Source organism: Anarrhichthys ocellatus, unplaced genomic scaffold, assembly GCF_004355925.1.
Source record: "Anarrhichthys ocellatus isolate YVR2014 unplaced genomic scaffold, GSC_Weel_1.0 scaffold5, whole genome shotgun sequence".
Taxonomy (NCBI): Eukaryota; Metazoa; Chordata; class Actinopteri; order Perciformes; family Anarhichadidae; genus Anarrhichthys; species Anarrhichthys ocellatus.
In genome coordinates this window covers 8832811-8846759 of record NW_022280035.1, presented here as the reverse complement: position 1 = coordinate 8846759, position 13949 = coordinate 8832811, and the positions used below count along the sequence as shown (strand labels likewise).

Below are 13949 nucleotides of genomic sequence, written 5' to 3'. Positions count from 1 at the left end.
AGAGCTACTAATGCTACTACTGATAATATAAATTGAGTACTCTCTACTGTACTAGCTGAAGGTGGAATGAGGATCACGAGGGCTCTTGTTTAGGCCGCAAAGATGCTGTACAAAAATTGTGGTCGGATTATTGTTACAAAAACAGAATACTAAGTGGTTAATAAACTTAAATGAAAAGATCACATGAATTAAATAAAAAAACAAGATGAAAAAGATCAGTATAACCCGAGCATACATTTTAGAATAGATTATTCTGACAGTGACAAAAGTATAGTATGCTGTATAGTGTGTCATGCATGCACTCACTCTGGCATCCGTTGGCTCCGTAGTCCCAGTATCCAGGAGCGCATTGTCTGCAGTTCGGCCCGTTGACTCCGGGCTGACAGGCGCACTGACCGCTCTGAGGGTCACACGGCTTTGTGAGAGCTGCAGAGGCTTCGCAGTCGCAGTGACGGCAGCCGGAGCACGATTCGAAGCCAAATGAGCCATCCTGAGAGGAAAAACAGATTGAGGCAGAGGCATGAGGTGAAGTTGTAAAGTTACTCCCCATTTCATCTACATCTCTTTCAAAACAGAAAGATTTATCAATGAGATAATAGATGCAATATTGCAAAATGTGATCATCAGACTTCTGTTTTAACTAGAAGCTTCCAATTGTTTTTTTATGCGATCTGTAAATGAATGGTTTCAAATAATATTTCAGATCCATAATCCACATATAAACACTGTCAAATTTAGAAAAGAAAAACAACAAGTGCAGCACTTACCTCACAGCGGTCACAGTGCGGTCCGCTGACTCCAGCTTTACAGCGACACTGTCCAGTTTGAGGGTCACATGACTCGGTGCCACATGGAGAGCAGTTACATTCTGCGATAAGAAAAATGTTTGAACCACTAAATCCATCACACTGTTTAATCAACTAATACACATTTTTAGGAGTCAATAGAGTGAGTATGGATCAAAAATGAGGACACTACTTTGTCTCGCATTAGTGTCCTAATTTCTGATTCCATCACTGTTGTTTATCCACCTTCACTTAACCCTCGTCATGATACGTCAATGATTAGCACCAACATTGATTTTGATGCATTGCCTCAAACACTGCAGAGCTCCATAATCCAGCAGCAATGGCTCTGGTGGAAAAAAGGAAACTAGCATGCATGTCGAAGCTGAACTCACTGGTGCAGTTTTTGGCAGTGACGCCGTCTCCGAAGTAACCAGGGGCGCAGATGTCACAGTGAGTCCCGGCCGTGTTGTGCATGCAGCTGAGACACTCGCCCGTCAGCGGGTGACAGTCGGTGAACAGCATGTTGGGGTCCGTATTGCCGTGGCAATGGCACAGCTGGCACCTGCTGCCCAGCACCATGGGGTTGCCGTAGTAGCCGGGGGCACACCTGTGTTAAGAGACCCATTTTTCATGACACACGTATCCAACAATAGGTTTTATTTTATTTTGCTTAAGGTATGTCGACGTCAACTTATATATAGGAAATATATAATTAGTAAGGTTAAAATCTTTAGCTGAAGATTTAGTGACATAATGAGACAAAATGATGAATGTTATCACGAGTTATCAATTAAGAATCAATTAGTCAACTTATCGATTAGTCGGTTGACAGAAAATTAAATCGGCAACTATTTTGATAATCAATTTCTTTTAATGCAAAAATTTGAGAAAATGTCATTTTCGGCCACTCAAACATGAGACACATCTCAATTTCCTGCTTTGTTGTGGTTTACATCACATCTAACGGTCAATATACAAAAATATATTAGAATAAAATGAGTAAATTATAAAACTACCTTAGATAACAAATAAGATCAAACAGTATTGATCCTCGGGGGGGAACTAGGTGATAAACCTGACAGATGAGAACGTACTGTCATGACTTAAAAATAAACAAAACGTATTCAACGTTGTAGGTTTTGACAAACTATGTAAAGTAGTCGCGCATATCCAAATCCGTTTCAGGTGGGTGCTGGACCAGCAGAACACATCAATGGAAATATAAATAAGAAGGTCCACACACGCTCCCTTTAGCACAATTCATTTGCACATCCACACGTGATGTTTTGAGCAACCGGCTCGCACTATGTTGAGGAGGATGTTTACCTTTCACAGTGCGGCCCAGCATAACCCGGCATACACAAACACTGCATCCTGTCTGTTTTCTGCACGCAACCTTCTGCAAAGCTACACAGAGAGAAAAAAGCAGTGATTAAATGGGAAAATAACAAGAAGAGGACTTAAAAAAAAGACGGTGAAATGTTCTCACTTGTTGGATGAGACCCTTAGTGGGCAGGGACAACTGGAGCACGACACCGCCTGTCCGTCAAGACTGTCGTTGCCGAGAAAACCACCCTGGCAGATGTCACAGTGGTCACCGGCTGTGTTGTGCTGGCAGTTCTGATGGACAGAGAGAAAAAATAATGAGAAAGACAGATGACTTACCTATATGCAATGCAGTTGCTGTGTCAACTGATTCATCATTAATAATCCTCACCAAACAGATTCCAGATCCGTCCAGGCACCGGTCAGAGTGTCCGTTACAGTTACAGGGAACACATTTCCCCAGAAACAGGCCAATAGTGTCTCTGTAGAAACCCGGAGCACATTTCTAGAGAGAAGAGAGGAACATGTATGTAACGGCTGAGACGGTAATATTCATGAATGATTACTGATTGGTGAATAATCCGTCGATTCATAGACTATTAAGAAATAGCAGGAGATACATTGTAATGAATGCGAAGATGCGACATGCTGTGACATTTACACATAACTGCAGACCATATGTTGAACTGTAATGCATAAATATTCCACTTTTAGTGTTATTCAAAATAAAGGGATGGGTGGGTCATCTTAGTCTTCAAATGCTTTTGGGAAACACGGTCTTGGTTCCTTACCTGACAAGAGTCTCCCAGGTAATTGGCAGGACACATGCAGATCTCCACGTTGTTAGCGTGGCGACCGGCGGGCAGGCTCTCGGCGGCCTCCAGCACGGCGCCGCGTAGCGACACCGAGTGGGCAGACTGGGAGTGTAGCGCTCGGATCTGCAGAGACTCCAGACCAACCAGAACCATCATCAGCTCCTCCCGAGACACAGAGTTACCGGTCTGAGCGTGACGGAAACTTCCCTGTGAGGAGAGGGAGGAGGCAGATGAACAAAGGTTAGGTCAGGTTTGGGATTCAGACTTTTCTTTATCCCACGATGAAGAAAATTATAAATAAATTAACTAATAAGCAAACAAGCACACTAAATATTTTTTTAGGTGTCTCAAATACGTTTTGCTGCAGCCCCAGGCCACAGCAGTACATTGCTTTGCTCTCGTGCTGGTACTCCTGTCTGTTTCTCCAAACTGGGGGGCGTGCCGACCGCCATTGATAAGCACCTCGTACAACCCCACTTAAAACACCCAAACTGTCCCTTAAATATCTGTTAGGCTTGTATGGGGCCAGAAAGAGGAAAAGGGTGATAGAAAGTAAATAAAGTGTTCAAAGGACCAGAATACAATGGTGGCATATTACAGTCAACTTGGGGTCTTACATATTATACAAAGCTGTACTATATTAATAAATATTGCATATCAATAGCTCTAGATGGCAGAGGGAGACAAGATTATATAATCCAAGGTCACTAAACTGCTAAGTCTCTGAAGCTCTTTCCCATCTCAGGGAAAAAGGACTTGGCTTAGGTGATCAACACTAAAAAGTACGACAAGAATATTTAGGATAAAAGGACAAACCCGACATGTTGCTGCCGGCCTGCACATGTTGTGTTGTTAAATACAGCTTCTCACATAAATCTCCCGGCCTACAAAGCTTTAAATGACCCACGACTGCATGTAGAAGTGACTTTACCTCGACCATGTGAACGATTCCCAGGTGAGGCTCTTCAGGTGAGGAGTACTCTCTCTCCATGAACACCAGTGTCATCTGGTTACCCTGCAGGAGGAGAGAAATAATGTGAAAAGGGTGTGTGCAGTAGTTTAACAGAATGTTCTGTTTTCTATTAGGCAGGCTTTTTGGAGCTAAAAGCATTTGTTAAAAAACAATACCCTCTTTGTGTGTACATGCATGTTAGTATATGTTTGTGCATGCGTTTGTGTGTAACGTTTCTGATATGTGAACCTAGGTGATAATTGTGTGTTTTGTACCTTGAGAATGATGTCAGGCCTGGAGGCTTCTGCAGGCAGAGACAACACGTCGCCTCTCATGGTCTGAGTGTGGAGACGATACCTCAGATAACCTCCATAGGACGAGACCTGGGGAAACGGAGAACCAGTAGATGGTAGTTTCACGAGATATTAAGATGAAAAACAAACAAACATTAAAATGACGGAGATGAACAGTCGTGAGGCAGGAAGCAAAGATGGAAATAAAGACAGGAAAAGCAGACAGACTGCATTCTTAATCCATACAACAATAGATTACATTCAGACTGTACAGTGAAACGGAAACAAGATCCAGGGCCTTTATTTCCAAGGCGACCATGCAGGCTTTGTCAAAGCTGACATTTGAAGCTGCTTCATGTTGGGTAACAGGACTCAGTTTGGGGTTTAAATCAAACCATCAGCCCCACAGACTGATGCTGGTAGAATCCCACATTGAAGCTGTTGATTCAAACGTCTAGACGAAAATGCTTATCTGTATCCAAACACCTCGTCTAAGCCTCTGGATCATGATGCGGGATCTTTGTGTGCGTGTACTGTAGGTGTTTGTGTTGTGACCAAGCCCCAGGTTGTGTCTCTCATGTTTTTTATCACGACATTTAAATGGCCGAGGTAAGGTAGTGGGGCTGTGCCGAATATTTTAAAGCTTCATTCATTCTTTATGCATGTCTAATTATTGTGTTGAAACCCTGTGTTTCCGCACAGTTCCAGATAAAGATCAGGCTACACTATTGTTATTAACATTAATGTACGAAAGTCCAAATCTATTAAAAAAAGATAGATGTGATCATTTCCAAAATGTTTGTATCAAATGAAATATTCTGCTTCAAACTACGTCTAAAAAGTAACAAAATCTGCCTAGCAGCACCTCTAAAGCTCACTGATTTTGAATCCCTACAATTGCAGTTTTATAAGGGTTTAGGTGCTGGACCAAGTTTGCTGTTCCCCCTTTCTTTCAGTCTCTATGCTAAGCTAAGCTATTCTAAAAGGCCACTTCATTAAGTTTAAAGACAAAGTAGTTTCAATCTTCTCATCCAACTCTCACACTATTCCCTTACAGAAACAACAAAAAGACAACACTCCCTAATTTATAATCTCTCTCATTCTACATGCAAGACACATATTGGTAACCACTTCCACATCTCCAGTTGTTTAAAGAGCATTTGAAGACTGCAAAGCCTTTAAAGGCTTAAAGTTGTTCCAGCATGACATTCTATTCTCATCTAATCTATTCACTCTTTCCTAGCTCATTCAGAGGTTGACTTTACCCTCTTACCTTGTCTCCCAGGTAAGTCTTTGCTGCGTGCCAGTGAAGGTCCTGGTAGACATCGGGCACATCGCTGAGGTCGGCCTCAACAAGGTCCTGACCAGGATACACCACGACCGGTACTTCCTGTCGGTCTGCTCCAAGCAACACCCAGCCCTCCATGTTCATCACCTACAGGACAGGGGGAATGGTAAATGATAAAACAGCAGTGAATAAAGAAGAGAAGGAAGACATCAACACATAAGTTCACAAAATGCTGAGAGATGTTTGTCACTGCAATAACTAAAGGCAACATTTTAATGTGACCAGTACAAAGGAATATTGATTTTATGAATATGTTGGGATTGTTGATGCTACTCAGCTATGATTCAAGAGATGTTCAACAGCAAAACAAGTGAGTACAATATCAGAATAATCATTAACTAGTTTGAAAAGTGATTAATTGTTTCAACCATTTTACAACCAAGCTAAATATTTGCTTGTTACAGCTTCTCCATTATGAGGATCAGCTGTTCTTCTCACTTTTATTAAATAGAAAACAGCCGTAGCCTTAAAATGGTGCATTACATTTACTTTACAGACATTTGTGATATTTATGAAGAAACACGAATACCTCGGTGCGTCTCTTGTCAGAGCTGCGACAGCGGTCAGTGGCTCCGAAGCAGAAGCAGCTGGTGCAGCCCTTAGGGTTGGTTGGGTCCAAGTGGAACGTACCAACTCTGCACTGATCGCATCGGGAACCCTGGGCGTTTTCCTAAGGTGGCGGACGCATCGCAGGTCAGAACACACTGTAAAGTGCAGGAGAACGCACGTGCGTGTGTGTTAGTGTTGCCCTACCTTGCACAGACATTGTCCTGTGAAGGAGTCACACACTTCCTCTTCAGTTCCTGCCTCGTTGCAGTCACATAGCCTGCAGTTGGGGTAACCATAAAAACCGGGGGCGCAGCGGTCACACATACGGCCAACGACGTTGTCCTTACATCTGGAAAAAATAACATGCAATTGTTTTAATTAATGTCTGAGAATCAAAAGGTATAGGTTTATTGATCAAATGTAAATCTCTATTTCTCTGTCTCTAAAAAAAGCTACAAACTTTAACCGTTATGTGCAGAAATGCATTTCAATCTTGCAAGAGATGACAGGTTTATTGCTCCCCATTATCCATCATGAATAACTGATTACACATAAAAATGTTGACTTAAGATAGACTGACAGCCGACTGCAGGGTACATGCAACTGTGTGTGTGTGTGTGTTTGAGTTAATGCAAGGTGCCGAGATCTTAACTGATGAGAGCCTTTAGGCAGAGAAATACATTTTACATCCTTGTCTTGTCCGGACAAAGCCGACACAGTCCTGTGTGTGTGTGTGTGTGTGTGTGTGTGTGTGTGTGTGTGTGTGTGTGGGTGTGTGTTTGTAAGGGGGAATGATAGTGATTTAAGATAGCTTTAATTCTTCAATGTTTACAGCAAGGCCACAAATCAGCAACAGCAAACAAAGACACAGACTGAAGGGTACATGTACAATTTCAGCTGCTGTGCTCACAATGAGTGAGCACAGCAATCTCTGGAGCAAATTCACAAAAGAATTGCGCGGCTTTTGCAGTCACTAAACCTACAATAAGACAAAAAGAAATTGTGAGATTCTTTATTTTACCTACGATGGTACATTACGCCATCATAGAATATGTGAATTTCCCAAAGTTCTGAATATTACTTGGAATTTCAGTGTGCCAGTTTTTAATATTTAAAGTTTCCAGGATATGTTTTTCCAGTTTTGCATTGGAGGCAAAGACAAATAAAAGCCCAGTGAGCTGTGTGTTCGTCCAATCAGGTGTATGAAGAGTTCATGTTGAGTGGAGAAGAGAACTGTTACAATTACCAACTATTGATCCTAGTCAGAACCACGAAGGATAGTGTTGTGTGATGAATGTGAGCTGCCTTTGCAAATACTGTTGTAGTTGTGAACATAAAAGATGCGTGGCATATGGGGCCCATCATCATGTTATAAAGATTGGAGGAGGAATAACAGGAGGCAGGCAGACGGATAAGGACGAGGACAGACAGCTGCTGTGTTGTTGGCAGTCCTCAGAGAGGTACGTTTTTAAAAGCTACAGCTTCCACAGACAAGAGACAGTCTTGAACAGACAAGAGTTGGCAAGTACAGCTGGCCAAAGACACAGCAATCAACCCAGTGAGAGAGTCAGAGCCAAGATCCTGTCAGGAGACAAAACGGGCGAGAAATAACTGCCTTTTTAGGTATTTCCAAACGGAGGCCTGACATTTGAGAGTTGAACTTGCTGAACCTCCATATATATCACACAACACAGTATGGCAGTGTGGAGAGCAGATGATGATTCATCGCTTCTGAAGAAAATAAAAACTTAGAGGAAAAAAGAAGAAGCGGAATTTATTGTTTTTATTGTTTGTGAATTTTTAGAGAGGGAAAGTTGGTCTGCCTCTGATTACGGCCCCAGAGCCAGAAACGATGATCACATCAATCATCATTTCCTCTGTCTCGTCTTGTCGTACCTGCACTGTCCGCTGAAGGTGTCGCAGTTCACATCGGGGGAGACGATGCCCGGCCGAGAGCAGTTACAGACCTCACACCCAACCAGTGGGTGGCAGCCAAACGTCTGGGGCTCACACTGGGTGCACTCTGGGAGCACAGTCCTCGGAGGGCAGATACAGTCGCCGGTCACCGGTTCACACAACCTCGTACCACAGTTACAAGCTGGAGGGAAGAACAGAGGGGATACAGTTAGTCACAGGGAAGAATAAATCCATCGAAAGAAAACTACCTTTGCTTAATTTTCAGGGAGAGACAGGAGGGTGGGAAACCATTACAACACATTACAGATGTGAACAATTTTCTTTATTATTGTTTTGAAAAAAAGGTTGAAAAGTTATAAATTTCTTTGCAACAGTGCCAGTTGGTTTTGCTAAATTTATTTTGTTTTAATCAAGTTTTGGAATATATTTCTGTCTGAATATCTCGTTACAGAAGTTCAACAACAGAGAGTACAAAAGTAAAAAAAGAAAGTTAATGTGAGAGCATTTGGGTGAGGTGTGACATCGTCTAGCAGCCATATTGGAAATCCACATTCATGCAGTTGATACGATGACACTTTTAGATTTGGACACTGTAGAAGCAGCCATGGTAGACTAATGTTTACGATCTGTTTCGTTGAACCTTGTGTTGTATAATTTAAACAGAATTTATAATCAATGTGACTACAGCTAATTATTTGACAGTCAGGCAGTCAATCAGACACTCACGTCTGCAGTTGGGGAATCCCCAGTAGCCCGTGGCGCACATGGAGCAGTCCCGGCCGATCACGTCGGGCCGACAGCGGCACTGGCCGCCGAACTGCTCGCAGGTGTCGCTCTCGGCTCCGACCTCGTGGCAGGCGCAGGGCATCGCCCCGTTGTTGAAGAAGGCCGACAGAGACACCGCCGAGCCCAGGCAGAAATGAGAGGCGGTGGAAAGGCTGGAGGGAGGAAGAGAAGAGAGGAAGAGTCATTCACATACTGTAGAAACACGCTGAGGTGGACGATTTTCACTTTCAGATCTTTGACAATAAGTAAATGAAAACAGTACTGTTGACTGATCACAATAAGGACTCATTTAAATTATTTCTACCGCTTATTTAGCTAAACAAGTAGTTTGAATTCACTGGCAAAGGAAAACACGACTACAAATACTCTGTTTTATTCTGTGCTTAAGAAAATGTAATATAAAAAACATTCATCATTGTACAGCTCTTCTGCAAACTGCTTGGATACTGACTTGATGTAAAAGCTGTTTTGTCCACAGTTGCTGATGAAGTCGTATGATTTATCCAGAGGCTCCTCATTCAGGTAGCTGGAGCTGTAGCTCGTCTCAGGCACGACCAACACGTAATCCTGTAATGACACAGCACATGGAGGGGCAAGGTATAGAGAGGAAGAGAGTTCTTAATTTGTGCATTATCATAAAGGGGAGAGAAATAAAAGCGGGGCAGTAGCACTAACCAGCCACAGCGTCTTGCCAGCAGGTATCTGCACAGTGAGGAAGACCTCGTGGTCCGTCACATCCAGAATGATCTGATTCTCAGAAACCAGGACGTTGCGGCAGCCGTAAGTGTGCGGACAGAAGGAGGCGTTGGCCTGGCCTGAAGAAAACACATGAAAACTGTGTCGATCTATTTTATTTTGTGCAGTCTTTACAGCTGTCAGTACTGTACATGCTCTTACCTTGCCAGATTCGTCCACCATTAATGTACACCTGCACAGGGTAGTTGGGGTGGAGAGGTTGGTGATAGTGGAGAATGAAGACATAACGTCCCAGGGCATGGACACGGGTGGAGTACACCGCTGCATTCTGGGTAAGGGGATGACAGAGAAAGAGATGGAAAATAGACAGACTTTTAGATTTTTTTTCTTCTGAATCACAGTTGATAAACTTACTGTATTGCCTTTTTATCACTGAACTGTTTTGGTTATGTGTCATCCCTTAAAATTAAATCTGTTCCTCATTCCTATAACTGAAGCCCAGCGGGGACTTATTCCTCTTGTGATGTCCATAACAGGTAAAAACACCTCAGGATATGCTTGAATTTGAGTATCATTCCAGATTGTAGTTGTCCACAGTCATGAGGACCACAAGTATCCGTTTCATTATACCCTGCATGTTGGGGTCATTTCCTACTGTTGGTTTGAATTGAGTTTGAAAGGCATGATAGTAATTTTAGAAGAGGACAGAGAGTTTTACTGAGAGGTTTCTTAGTCCAGCTGGTCCAGGTGATCCTAATTCAAAAAACGTAATATACTCTAGTATATAAAATACTATACTGGATGGTTTCATCTATAAGAAAGTATCATAATCTACTCTTTTCCTGTAATAATCTATATCTAGATTATCTATATCTATATCTATATAGGAACTTGTGACTTATAAAAAACGAACATTTCTGTTTGCATTAAAGTAGAAACTTAAAGAAATAATAATAGTTACATAAAAATATATCAAAATAACTACTTTCCAACAACTCTATGAACCAAACAAAGGCAGTAAAATCTCTGTATCTCAAGCAAACAACTCCAAACACAACTAATGTGAACATGATCCCTACAAAAGACTGACATTTAAAAGTCTAACATCTTCAATAAATGCATCAGCGTCTGTACCTGCAGTGAATCCAGCCTCATGTGGTCGCCATTATCTGCTGCGTGGGGAGGTCTGTCTCCTCCCGTCCAGGCCAACTCGTCACTCTGGTGGAAGGGTAGAGGAGGAGCTGCTGCAGGGGAGGCCAGGATGGGCTCCTGCATGGAGGAGCTCTGGCCCTCCTTCAGGACCAGCGAGTCTGACGGGGTCTGGAAGCGTGAGGGGACGCAGGAGGAACTACAGAAACAGAGGGAAGTAGTAGGAGTTGTTAAGTATGTGCATATTTATAAAGGAGTTATGGTACAGTTATTATATGTTACTTTACCTGTCAGGTGAGAACTGTCCGTGAGTGCTGATGCAGTGGACTTTAGGTGTGACATACTCCATGGTAAATTGGTCTTTAGGCACCAGGTACACTTTGTGCTGAAGACAGTGAAGAAACACACAGGTTGTTAATGGAAATATGCACAAGATGGTCAATCAAGAGAAAAATAATCAATGTTTGATAAAGTAATTTATCGCAAATCTCTTAAATGCGCTAAACCATGTAAGGACAGAGAAACCTTCCATGTTTATAACATATCTCCAGCATGATCATCTCATGACCGCTGATCTCCGGGTCTATCATGTGACGTGGGTGGTGCTCTCACCAGGAAGAAGCTGGCACGGTCGGAGATGAGCTGGATCTCGGCATCAGAGGGGAGAGAAAAGACGGCCGCTCTGTTTTGTCCATCGATGGCCACGACTCGACACAGGAAGCTACTCAAACACACACACACACACACACACACACACACACACACACACACACACACACACAGAGTGATTAAGAGCTGTTGACAGACTTCAGAAAGAACAGACGGTAACAGTAAACTGTGAACCAGCTGAGTCCACACATTATGGTAAAAACACACAAACTTTTCACTGCAGCCAGAATAAATAGGCTGCGGTCCGAACACCTAGTAGTTCACTGCCATATGGTCTGCACAGGGTACTCAGCCATGTTTAGTAAGATTACAAACCTTAGGGAGCAAACATGCTCAGTTCAAAGGTAACTGTGAAATGCGTAGGGAAGAACTGAACAACGGCTCTTCACTTTGCCATGAATTGACAAGCAAGATTACCCATCAGTCATCGCGCCGTGCTGGAGCGTTAGCACAGGGCTATGCAAACCAAACAAATTAATACAAAACGTAAATATTAGCTGTCAATGCTAATGTTAGCTTCTGTAGTTAGAAACTAACCTAACCAACAGTTGAGGACAACACTCATGCTGCAGTCGGCATTGGGCTCTGGAGACATCGCTGTTTGTGGAGTTTTGCGAAGTTTAACAATAATGTTATTGATTTCCAATCCAACTATTATTATTATGATCTTATTCAGGGAGGGAGGAGACCACCAAATATATTTATTTTCATTCTAAATATAATATTTGATTTCATTAGTGTTACATTTCATCAGCAGCTGCAACAGGTATTGGAGGGGTTTATGTAACTGACATTCCCTGAACAGGGAGTAGGGAGGAGTGTTTATGGTCACTGTGGAACGGAAAGTAGTTTAAATTACACACTGCAGCACCTTAACAGAACCGGTGTCGCCATGTTTCTGTCTGTCAAGCTTTTATCTGTAGATCATACAAAACCTGCAGGTCCACCTTCATTCTGGTCAGAGGTGTGGAAATAAGTGTTTTCTCCAAAGAGCAGTGGTGTGGAACTACGCATCAATTCACTCATTCATCTTTAAAAATAGGGTGGTAAATGTGACTACAGATCGACATCTTTTAGTTCCGTCCTCTCCAGATTTCTGCACTTATTCAAGAAACCTGGAAATCATCAAAGATTGGTGTAATCTTAGGAAAGAAAGTTAAAAGCACTGAATCTGAGAAAAGATCTTCTTCGTACCTGTATTTGCAGTGCTGCAGGGTTAAGCGGTGCTCGTGTGTTCGTGCTCCCGGCATGTTTACAGCGACAGACAGAGTTTGTGGAAGTTCTTCCTCACTGGAATATTCCACGACCAGAACATAATCGCCTGGAGACGGCAGACGCCCTCGCAGCTGGACGCTGATCTGAAGCATGAATTAGATTTATATTTAAAAACAACCAGTTATTGAAGCTCTGTGTGACCTCTGTGTCTTTGTGTTTCTATAAACCAACACACATACTGCACAAACACTTCTCTTACATCGTAGCCACTGCAGACAGCCATGTCAGGGTGGCGTGGGGTGACCTTCTCAGTTGGGCAGGGGCGCGGCAGGTGGTTGTCGTTGCGACAGCTGGCATCGTTGCCGGAGATTGAGGGGAAGGAGTCCAGAGACAGATATCTGTACTGCAGACAGCTACATGGATAAAGAGACGCACCAGACAGTGACTTAAAATGTGATTGTTTCAGTTTGTTTATTGTATTTTTAAGTCCATCTTTGAGGAAATGGTTCTCTGAAGGACATTTATCAGACCTCTAAAGCTCACTAACACATTATATTGTTTTTGCTTAATCTGTACAAGTGTATAAACTATTTCTTAACAGGAGTTATGTGCTGGACTATGTCTTGGAATTCAGAAAGTCACTGTGCCCTGCTAAGAAATGGTCCCACACATAACTCCCCATAAAACCACAACTTGTTTTTACACTCCCACAGAGCCAGGCTAGCTGTTTTGGTCAGCTATCATTTAGCTATATTTAGTGAAAATTGAATGTGCATATTTACTTCTGGCTGGCTTCGGGCACAGAGCTGTAGGAGCAGGGCTCAGAAACTTTGATCTGCAGGATGGGAGCTTCATAGTAGGCACTGGGCAGAAGGACCAGGTAATCCTGAAGGCGAGACAGAGAGTGAATACAGTGTTACTTGGTGAACAATGAATACAATCACTTTGTCAACTTGTGTTGACATTTGGTGGAGATTTGGTGGATTAAATATGAGTATTCTGGTCATTATCTCGACAAAACCTGACAATGCATTTCTTTCTCGGCTTCGCATCACCAGTTAGAGGTTTAAGTTTTTGTAGACATGTTTAAAAACAGATGAGTAGTGTGTGTGTGTGTGTGTGTGTCTCACCAGCAGGATTCCCTCAGCCTCTATAACAACAGTCCAGGTTCCCGGGTTCAGAACAAACGGTTCAACAAAGGTGTTCTGGGGAACGTTGACAAAAGTCGGCACCACACTGGGAGCAAAGACAATCTGTTTGGACTGCTCTGAACCTGGAAAACACACACACACCAGAAATGTATGGAGTTAGATATTACAACTAAAATGCAATCAAAATAGAGAATTAGGTGAATACTGTACATGTATTTGAGGGAAAGACTTGACATAAATTAACAACAATAAAACCATGTTCCAGAGAACAAAATACATTTAAATGTAAAAAAAA

The 13949-nt window shown here is 42.6% G+C and overlaps 1 protein-coding gene across 2 annotated transcripts in view; it reads right to left on the bottom strand.

Moving 5' to 3' along the window:
• lama5 (laminin, alpha 5) overlaps positions 1–13949 on the bottom strand; it is an 89663-nt gene that overhangs the window by 17895 nt on the left and 57819 nt on the right. For both annotated transcript variants that reach the window (XM_031844286.1, XM_031844287.1), the window contains exons 24-47: positions 13634–13776; positions 13286–13389; positions 12763–12916; positions 12483–12646; positions 11232–11340; positions 10907–11004; positions 10605–10818; positions 9672–9798; positions 9450–9589; positions 9226–9341; positions 8715–8926; positions 7968–8169; positions 6276–6420; positions 6052–6192; positions 5448–5609; positions 4157–4264; positions 3861–3944; positions 2906–3136; positions 2506–2619; positions 2278–2408; positions 2115–2195; positions 1181–1395; positions 768–868; positions 307–490 (exon numbers count right to left, since the gene is read on the bottom strand). In XM_031844286.1, the coding sequence (XP_031700146.1) occupies positions 307–490; positions 768–868; positions 1181–1395; positions 2115–2195; positions 2278–2408; positions 2506–2619; positions 2906–3136; positions 3861–3944; positions 4157–4264; positions 5448–5609; positions 6052–6192; positions 6276–6420; positions 7968–8169; positions 8715–8926; positions 9226–9341; positions 9450–9589; positions 9672–9798; positions 10605–10818; positions 10907–11004; positions 11232–11340; positions 12483–12646; positions 12763–12916; positions 13286–13389; positions 13634–13776 (3480 nt within the window). The remainder of the gene's footprint in view (positions 1–306; positions 491–767; positions 869–1180; positions 1396–2114; positions 2196–2277; positions 2409–2505; positions 2620–2905; positions 3137–3860; positions 3945–4156; positions 4265–5447; positions 5610–6051; positions 6193–6275; positions 6421–7967; positions 8170–8714; positions 8927–9225; positions 9342–9449; positions 9590–9671; positions 9799–10604; positions 10819–10906; positions 11005–11231; positions 11341–12482; positions 12647–12762; positions 12917–13285; positions 13390–13633; positions 13777–13949) is intronic.